Source organism: Sinocyclocheilus anshuiensis, unplaced genomic scaffold (genome assembly GCF_001515605.1).
Source record: "Sinocyclocheilus anshuiensis isolate Anshui unplaced genomic scaffold, SAMN03320099.WGS_v1.1 scaffold853, whole genome shotgun sequence".
Lineage (NCBI taxonomy): Eukaryota > Metazoa > Chordata > Actinopteri > Cypriniformes > Cyprinidae > Sinocyclocheilus > Sinocyclocheilus anshuiensis.
The window spans coordinates 58,071-68,411 of NW_015558598.1; the positions used below are offsets into that span (position 1 = coordinate 58,071).

The window sequence follows — 10,341 nt, forward strand, 5'->3', positions numbered from 1 at the left end:
GACATTCTTCTTTACAAATCCTCATTTTGTACTTATAATTAGTGACCGTTGTTTTGATCTCTCCCCTGCGCTTACGTGTGCGTCACTTCTGAGCGGCGCATGCGCAACGCCGACGTCCTACGTCATCTGCCCAGAGCTGCTTCCGTGTACAACAGTGAGCGCACGCTAGATTAAATTGATTATTATGTTTTAAATATGGTTATTTTTCTTACAAAAACGCATCGATTTGCTACAGGAGGCCTTTGTTCACCCCCCGGAGCAGCGTGAGGCACTTTTTATTATGGATGAATGCGCTTTATTTCACTTCTTTTGGACTGCTGAAATGCAGCACCCGCTGACTGCCATTAAACAGCTTGAAAGATCAAAGACAATTTTTAATATAACTCCGACTGGATTCGTCTGAAAGAAGAAAGTCATATACACCTAGGATGCCTTGAGGGTGAGTAATTCATGGGATAATTTCATTTTTGGGTGAACTAACCCTTTAAGGAAAAAGCTATCCTTTATATGTATTGTCCAGAAATGAAACGTGCAAACTCTCACTCTTTTTTCGTTCTTTGTCTCTGCAGTAAGAGAATGAAGAGGGCAGATAAGAACGGTAAAGGCCTGAGGCACTTCTCCATGAAGGTGTGTGAGAAGGTACAAAAGAAAGGCACTACGTCCTACAACGAGGTGGCTGATGAGCTGGTGGCTGAATTCACTCACGCCAGCAGCCTGATGCCCACCGACTCGGTGAGTTCCACAGAATAAAACAACCGTGATGTGAATTTAAGGTCGATCCCTTGCAGTTTTTACTGTTGCTCATACTTTAAGATAGTATTAAATCTAATAGGGCTAAGGTTGAAAATATGGATTTCTTTGTTTTAATTGGTTCTCATTTTGATGAAGCGATATCGATTCTTAAATCCCAAAAATCAATCTATGCTGTTTTCAGTTGATGCATGAACAAAACTTAATGAAACTTTATTTGTAGCCTGCCATCCAATAAATGAAACAAATTATCAGCTTTCAAATTATGTCCATTTTATTATGAAATTCAAACAAAAGTTTTGTCTCTCTTTAATGTGCTGTGATGTGAACTAATCATCTGTTCTTCTTTAATGCTATGTATAAATATATATTAGAGCTGTCAAATCGATTAATTGCGATCAGTTTAATATAATAGTGTACCAACTGACAGGGTTATTGTATAGTTTACAGTATTATTTGAGAGATTTTCTTAAATTGGAAAAAAATTGAAGTTCTGTACCTGATTGCCTATATATGTAAATAAATGTGTATCGAATGAAATTATATCAAGAAATTGAAAGTGAAAGTAAAAAGCGAGCGTGCATTCAAAAGCAATTTAAATTCCCTGCATATTAATAATGGCTCCCTGATGCCCACAATTTATATACAGTATAATTACTACGAGAGAAAGCATTGAGATTTTTTTTTTCTTTCTCCATCTCGTATTTATTCCTTTTAGGGGTTCCATAGTACATGTCATTTCCTTCCCGAATAAGATATTCGGATTTGGGCACATCCCTAATGGGAAGTGTAAAATATTTTTGATTTATTACGAAGTTAATAGTTATTGATTTCTTAAGTCAGGACAACCCATACTACAGACTGGTGTGTTTTTGTATCAAAATACTGGTGTGATGGCCATCCCGTTTTTAATCGAATCGTGACCCCTAGAGTCGATATGAATTGAATCATGAGGTACCAAATGATTCCCACCCCTACTGAATACCCAGCCCTAAAATTAAGGTTCATGACTCCCGCATTTAACTCTGCCTCCAGTCACTGAGCTTTTAAAAGTCATAATGGATTTTACCCAATTCTTTCTTAGAGTACCATTTGCTATTGATGTTCTAAGACTTTCATTGGACTGGTCTTTCAGATATGAAATATGCATATAGTCACCATTATGCCTCACCTAAATGACCATCACTTACTCTGCCTCTGTTTACACAGCAGAATAAAACAGATCTGGGCTGGTAAAAGATGTTAAAGTTCTCCAGGTCCCTCCCGCAGCGTCTCTTGTTAATATGAGCTGTGATTTATCTGTCTGTGGTTTATGAAGAACGTCGAGCACTTCCTGTAGTGCTGCACAATGTCCAGCTCTCGTCTGGTTGTGTCCCAAAACCCTAAGCAGGAACGGTGATCTCCAGTAATATCTCTTTTATAATGAGACTTTGGGTTTGGACGCTGGCCTTAGATCATTGCATAAGGACTCCTTCTACCTGGAGTGAATAGACCGCTATTCGTTCTGACAGTCCACCTGATGTTTCCTGGACTGGAGTTTAATCTCTCACCCCTGGTGGAATGCTAAAAGGTGTAATTAAAAGCGACTTTAGCGCAGACGCAGGGGTTTGGGGTAGATGATCGCTCGTCTCCGTGTGATTTGTGACATTAATAGAGGCTGTGTGTCTGCACTTGCAGCAGGTGTACGACCAGAAGAACATCCGCCGGCGTGTGTACGACGCGCTCAATGTGTTGATGGCAATGAACATCATCTCTAAAGAGAAGAAGGAGATCCGCTGGATCGGCCTGCCCACAAACTCAGCCCAAGAGTGCCGCAACTTAGAGGTGAAAGACAAATTCACTCACACAGATGACCTTCCCATTTATCCCAAAGATATTTACATTTGCATCATTTTCTGGTTGTGTTTATTCAGAAAAACAACTGGAATATTCACATATACACTTGAGCTCAAAAGTTTACACAGAATCTGCAAAATGCTAACAATTTAAGAAAATATGAGGCATTATGAAAATTGGTTTTATTTACTACTGCCTTGAATAAGCTATTTCACATAACCAGTGTTTATGTATAGTCCACAAGACAAAACATTTACTGAATTTACACAAATTAATGAGTTACTAGTTGAATGTCCTCATTTTTTCTAAGTTTGAAAAGATGGATCTCAAAAGTATGTATCCAAAATGCAATTTTAATACATTTATGTTAACATTTGACAGATTTTACAATGTGTATGTAAATTTATGACCATAACTGCGTAATAATTGTGAGAGAAGTTGACAAAACCATCAGGTGAGTGCTGTGTTCACTAAATCTAAAATGTATTAAGCACATGGGTTTTTAGGTCTTGCAAACCTACACTTTTGTTTGTTTGTCATAAACTAATAAATTAATGAAATGTGTAGTGGCAAATTGCATCACCAAAATAAAATTATCTGTCTAGCTAACTATAACTGGGGAGTTAGAAAAAAAAAAACAACAAAACTTTTTTGTTCAACATAAAGTGAACATATTCCAAATCAATGAATTAACTAAAGACATGTTTGACAGGTTCATCTTAAAGAATCCAGATTCATAGAGGCATATCCCAACTGTCTTATTCATTTGATTAACCAGAATATTGGTTTAAGTGGGGTATATTTGAGTTAATGCACAGACTGTGCTTAATGCCGAGTTCACACTGCACGATTTTAGCCCCGATTTTCACTCGCTGATAAGTTTTGCAAATTCGCCGACAATTTTATTATCAAAGACACGATCTGAGAGAATGCCTGTGAAATATTTGGCATGCTAAATATCTGGACATGTCGGCGATTCAAAATTCTGCTGTGTGAAATGAGTTCTGACTGAAAAATACATCGGCGATGACCTACAGCCAATGAGAGAGCAAGATACAGGGCGGCGGGAAGTTTGGGGAGGACCTTTTTGGCGTTTTTTAATTTTTTATTAAGCAATTAGCCATGTACAAACAACGTGGCAATATCAGAACATTTTTGCATTAGAATACATAACAGGTGCATGAAGATATATGTATTTATATATAATAAAAAATAAATAAAATTAAACATAAAAAGGGGCCAGGGTTTTTCCTGTAAATCATATTCTACTATAAAGGACAAAAGATTTAGGCTATTGCATTTTTCTTTTTCATCACTTTGAGGGCTTTGGTATAAGAAATAAGCTCATTATAAAATGCACAAAATGTTGGTTTCACTTTCAAGTAGGCTATTTAGATTTGTGTAAATAAACTTTTCCCAGCAGAAGTATGTTGTTAACAAGGAAGGTATCTTTGTTATTGTGTGTTCGGGGAGGACTTATAGACCACATATCAGCGTGATCTTGCGCTATTTCCTTATCACTTCTCGTGTGCGTTTGGTTGTGAAACGTAGTTTTACAGAGTTGTCGGTGATTCTTCCTATTGTAAAGTCATGCAGTGTGTTACCTCCTGTCGCCGATCCATCGTGCAATGTGAACACAGCAGCAACTGAATGCTACCCCAGAGAGTCGTGCAGTGTGAAAACAACGGTGATCCAAAGACTTTGAAAATCGTGCAGTGTGAACTCTGCATAACTGTATGTGATTTTATCGAGGAAAAGTCATAAACGGTTTAAGCAAAACCTAATGGACACACCTAGATTTTTGCTTTGCATGTAAATGGCTTTTTTGGAAAATGGAAAAAGAGTTTTCAGTGTTTTGTAATGCATGTGAACATATTCACTGATGGAAATCAAGTAAAATTTACTTAAAAATACTAGAGCAGTGATTTTCGTTTTTGTGAGCCATATACTATGTGTGGTTGCATGTACTAGAGACACAAGTGAATGCTTTAATAGTAGTCAGTCTTGCTTTCAGAAGGCGTAGTGTTAATGAGGGCACAATGTGTGTGTTTGAAGAGCCTCTGACACCATCTGTTAGTGTCACATCTGTGACGGCCTGACAGACACAAACGGAGGGTGAACAGAAGATGATGATGGAGAGGAAGGGCGGGGGAAAAGCTCATACACCTCCAAACCATCTAATGCATCTAATGCTATTAATTTGTGTGTCTGGTCATCTTTCAGCTGGAAAAACAGAAGCGTTTGGAAAGAATCCGACAGAAAAGAGCCCAGCTAGAGGAGCTAATATTACAGGTTTGTAGCACACCTGTTTGTGTTTGTCTGTCTATGTGTGTCTGTTTTCTCACGACAGACCTGCAGCAAAACTTCCAAACAGCACTACACATGGGAATCATCTGTGGAAAAAGAATTACACGATTCTGATTCCACTTAGCGATTCTGGTTCTTGAACATTTAACTTTTTGTTGATCTATTCATTTTAGTATTTTGACGAAGCATCCATCAATATAAGTACATACTGTATAGCACAGTTTCATTTCTAGTTGGGAATGAAGAAAGTAATGGCTTTCTGTTCAGTGACTACGTCAAAAAGCGTTTGAGTCGTTACACAATTGAAACCCCAAGTCTTTTTTGACTGATTCATAACAAAGAACTGACTCATAAGGACCATGTGCTACAAAATCAGTAGTGTGAAATGCCATCGTATTGAAGTGCGATATTACATCAAAAATTATGGAGGAGCACAGATACACAACAATCAGTTCCAGGTTTTAAAACAAACAAACAAACAAAAAAAGTTTCCTCGTTTTTGATTCCGGACCCTAAACAGTAGCAGTGGGAACCTTTATGTCTCTCACAATCCGATTCAGATTCTGTGAATAACAGTTCGATTGTAAAACTACATTTTGTTCTAATTAATTAATGCGTTTATCAACTTTGAATATATCAAATTTATGCTGAATCCTATTAAATGACTTGCATAATCATGACTACTTTTTAAAATTATTACAAATCAATACTAAATCAAAGCAATTGCATGTTAAAAATTATAATCTAACTAAATATAGCTTAAACAGGGACAAAGAAACACATTACAAGCAAGTGCCTTCAGTATCTGAGAGTGCTTAAAGTATTTGAAAGTTTTCAGACGGGCGCAGTAAAGGAAGTTTCTCTTTTTCTCAGCATTACTGCTGTTTTTATTATTATGGGTGACATCATAGACAGCGGCAGCTCTAATTGGCTGCATTCACACTAATGCACAGATCTGTTCCAACCTATCAGATGTTTTGTCCTGCCCTTAGAACATAACTGACAGTAGCTGCATTTCCATTACAGATTTGCACAAAACTTTTGTAATATTTTGTAAATGACGATGCCACGATCAGTGTGTCGGAGTCATAATGCGCCGCAGACGTGTGCAGTGTAAATAAGTGGTTATCCATGCATTCCTTTATACTTGTGAGCGGCCACGTATGAGGTGTTTCTTGGAGGTTATAGTACATTAAAGAATGATCATGTGACTTTTACATTGTAAATGTGAAAAAACGGTTTCCATTGCAGTTTTGCAAAGTATTCCTTTTTCGAATTACCTGAAAAAGCACCTCATGCGAGCGTAAAAACTTTTTTGCGATATATGGGAGCTTTTGCGAAATTGACGTGTTTCCATTGGGTGTATCTTCAATTCGGGTAATGGAAACGCAGCTAGTGTTTACAATAATTTTGCATCATAAAAGAATATGGAGATGCAAATGCATTTAACCGTTTAGTTAGGGCTGGACGATAAATCGATAACGATAATTATCGTGCAATATAAATTTCCTCGATAAACGATAACAAGAGTTCGATAAATGTTCGCTATAACATTTATGCGGCAAAAGCGGAACGAAAGAGCGCTAGTCATTTGAAGCGCGCCACTCGGACCGTTTATCCGCTCCGGATCAAAGTTCAAACGGCGGCGTGTTGCGAGCTTCACTATAGCAGATGCGTTCACTCGCTAATGAGTCTCGCTCACGCGACACTGAACAGCGCTGTGAGATACAGTCAAGAAGTCTTTTTAAACTACAAATCGCCATTATTTACCATAGATTTACTGTAGCACTAACTGCACCATGGTATTGTGTCAGAAATGTGGGTATTTGTGTCGAATTTTATTATATTATTAATGTAGACAGTCATGTATTAAATGTATTAAAGGAGGAGTAATGGAATATAATTACAGTACTTTTGTGATTAAGCTATAGCATTTATGCGTTTATACTAAATGTATTTAGACTACTGTTTTTCATACAAATACCTAAAAACTAGGGCTGTGCTGGAAGACCAATGGTAAAAAAAAAACCCACCTCAAACAGTCAGAATAATTAAATGTCACCATATATAAATGAGATTGCTACAATTTGTATAGATATTACTGACTTTGATATTGAACATAAATCTACATCTGCATCCTAACTCAAGCTACTATCAAATGTGTATTTCTAAGAGACAAAAAATGTTATATTATTAATATTATCAGGCAACACAAACCTGTTTCTTGATTTGAAACAATATTACTTATTAGAACATGCAGAACTAAGAAATTACTTTTTTCTATTAAGATTTTTATTTTGTTAAAGAAAAATGACTGGAAAAGTATGAAGAATTAAAAAACTAAGTGTTTGTCATGTTCTGACCATAAAGAATAGTTTAAAACCACAATTAACCATCTGGTTTTTGCAACTTTCACATTGGAGCAAAAATCTGCCTTTAAACTTGAAAGAAATAAAATTTGACATTTATCGTGACAAGTATCGATATCGACTGATATGAAAAAAAAATATCGTGATCATTTTTTGGCCATATCGCCCAGCCCTACATTTAGTTATGTCATACCTTGACATTTAGTCATTTACATTTACATTTAGTCATTTAGCAGACGCTTTTATCCAAAGCGACTTACTTAAACGCAGGAAGGTATATGTAATGTGAGCATTTGAACACATACGTCTATAAATGAGTGTTTGTGTATCAAACTTATACTGCACTCCAAACGGCATAAATGTTGCCTTCATACAGCTTTTGGAAGGTAAAACTCTGAAATACCGGCGAGTTGAAACCACACGTTGTCAAGCAAAGCTCACGTTTCTCACAGCGCAGATGCTGTGCAATGTAGCCCGCGATTGGCCTTATATTTTCCTTCAACCATGAAACCTTTGAAATGCAAGTTTATATACTTTCAGTATATTATTGTGTGAGTTTGCGTGCAATTGGCAAAAAGCAAAAGTGTCATTGCACACATGGGGCAAAAAAGCTCAGAATCAGTTCTGAAGTTTTTGAAAAGAGAATATCAATGCATCAGATAATCGTTTTTTTTTTTTTTTCCACTGAACAGCATCAAGTTTTTTTCGTCATTAGTGCTAACCAGCCTCACTCCATAACAAAAGGATGAGTAAAAACAGCAGATGAGAGGCGGAGGAACACATTAACAGTGGCCAGCTGTGGAAAAGCAGCAAACCTCTCATATTGATTCGTTTTTTTCTGAAGTGAGATGAGAATCACTGCTGTCAGTTTGTGTTGATGTGTGATGTTACTATAGATGACCGTTAATGATACGGCGTGTAATGCAACAGATCACAGCGATGAAGCCGTAGATGTGTGGAGGGATCAGAAGTGGCCTTGGTCCTGCTGGGATATTGATCAGGAGCTGGGAGGGCTTCTGGAGCGCTAAATTACATGCATTGGCTCGGTCCTAGTTGTTGACCAACCCCCACACATCCCGAGACTGACCACACAAAGCTTTTATTTATCAACATGCTGACTGATTTAAGGTTAAAGGGTTAGTTCACCCAAAAATGAAAATTCTGTCATTAATTACTCTCCCTTGTGTAGTTCCAAACCCGTATGACCTTCGTTCATCTTCGGAACACAATTTAAGATATTTTTGATGAAATCTGAGGGCTCTCTGACCCTTCCATAGACAGCAAAGGTAACTACCAGCGCCGCCACACGCTCGCGTCATGATACTGTCGTGAACGCGCGTCCAAAGTGACGCAGTAGAGACGAAAATGTGGAATAAAGTCGTTATTTTTGTTTTCTTTGCACAAAAAAGTATTCTCGTAGCTTCGTAACTTTACAGTTGAACCACTGATGTCACACGGACTACTTTGTCGATCATCTTGGTACTTTTCTGGACCTTGAACGTGGTAGTTACCTTGCTGTCTATGGGAGGGTCAGAGAGCCCTCAGATTTCATCAAAAATATCTTAAATTGTGTTCCGAAGATGAACGAAGGTCTTACGGGTTTGGAACAACACGAGGGTGAGTAATTAATGACAGAATTTTCATTTTTGAACTAACCCTTTAATGAGTGGACCTTTAAGGAAGTGTGCTGATCTGTGCATCTCTTTGATCCGTGAGCAGCAGATCGCCTTTAAGAATCTGGTGCAGAGGAACCAGGCCAGCGAAGCCTCGTCCCAGTCAACTCCCCCTCCAGGATCTGTCATTCAGCTTCCCTTTATCATTCTCAACACTGACGTCCGCACCGTCATCGACTGCTCCATCTCTAGCGATAAGTACGAGATCTTTCTCCACTCGTTTGGCTTCTTTTCTCCATCTCTTCTGTAGAAATATCCTCCACTGATTTCATAAACCTAGTAAAATGGATAAATAAACAAGGTTCTTTGGAGTAAATGTATGTGTGTATATATGAAGAGTTCAGATGCAAAAGCCTCTAAGTGCCGTTTGAAATGTTCTTCTAAAATGTGCATTTTTCTAGCATTTTCCAATATTTATGTTCAGTTATTTCACTTTAATGGCAATGAAAAACTTATTCAAGTGAAATTACTGAACCTAAACATAGGAGCTTGAGAAAAATGCTCATTTCAGAAGAAAATTTCAAATTTCAGTCTTGTGTTGAGCATGGCTGGATTTATTTGATTTAAAAAAAATAATAATATTGTGAAATATTATTACAGTGTAAAATAACTTCTGTTTGAATTTATTCCTGTGATGAATTTTCAGCATCATTACAGCCTTTAGTGTCATATGATCCTTCATAAAATGGATAAATAAACCAGGTAAATTATCATTCATACATCTATTTAAAAACAAATTAAAAAAAGAAGGTTCTGCTCACCAAGGCTGCATTTATGATCAAAAATCAAAAGAGTTAAAACAGTAATATTGTGAAATATTATTACAATTTGAAATAACTTTTTTTTGTTTGAATATATTGTAAAATGTCATTTATTCCTGTGATCATTACTCTAGTTTTCAGTGTCACATGATCCTTCAGAAATCATTTCGATATGCTGATTCCCTTTCAAGGGAACTTCAAACTGCGTCCTCTAGGGGTCGCTATGGGGAACGCCTCGTCGTGACCCGTGTCTGAAGCATACATTGAAAAAACACCAACAACACGTTGGCCGGCGACAGCCCATGACATCATTACCGGTGCGATTATAGTATAAATAGGCGCCGGGAGAACATGTCATTCTCTTCTTCGTCTTCACTGACCGCTTTGTTTGAAGCGTGCATTTTCGTGGTAAGAGCGATCTATATTCCTATCGTTATGGCGAGCACTAGCAAAGCGTTTAGAGGGTGTGTGCATCCGCGTCGTCGTTATTTGACACCTGATGACACACGCGATCTATGCGTGGTTTGTTTGGACAAAGAGCACGCACGCGATGTCCTTGAGGTGGCAATCCGCATTCATTGCGAGCGTATTTTAATGAAAAGCTCCGCTCTCGTTTGTCTCTCTTTTCGAGGAAAGGGGGGCAGC

General features: G+C 37.6%; 1 protein-coding gene across 3 annotated transcripts in view; it reads left to right on the plus strand.

The window, feature by feature from the left end:
- The window catches only part of LOC107680101 (transcription factor Dp-2-like), a 54,232-nt gene that overhangs the window by 37,801 nt on the left and 6,090 nt on the right, over window positions 1-10,341 (plus strand). For all 3 annotated transcript variants that reach the window (XM_016475868.1, XM_016475870.1, XM_016475867.1), the window contains 4 exons: window positions 570-732; window positions 2,428-2,574; window positions 4,810-4,878; window positions 8,982-9,133. In XM_016475868.1, coding sequence (XP_016331354.1) covers window positions 570-732; window positions 2,428-2,574; window positions 4,810-4,878; window positions 8,982-9,133 — 531 coding nt within the window. The remainder of the gene's footprint in view (window positions 1-569; window positions 733-2,427; window positions 2,575-4,809; window positions 4,879-8,981; window positions 9,134-10,341) is intronic.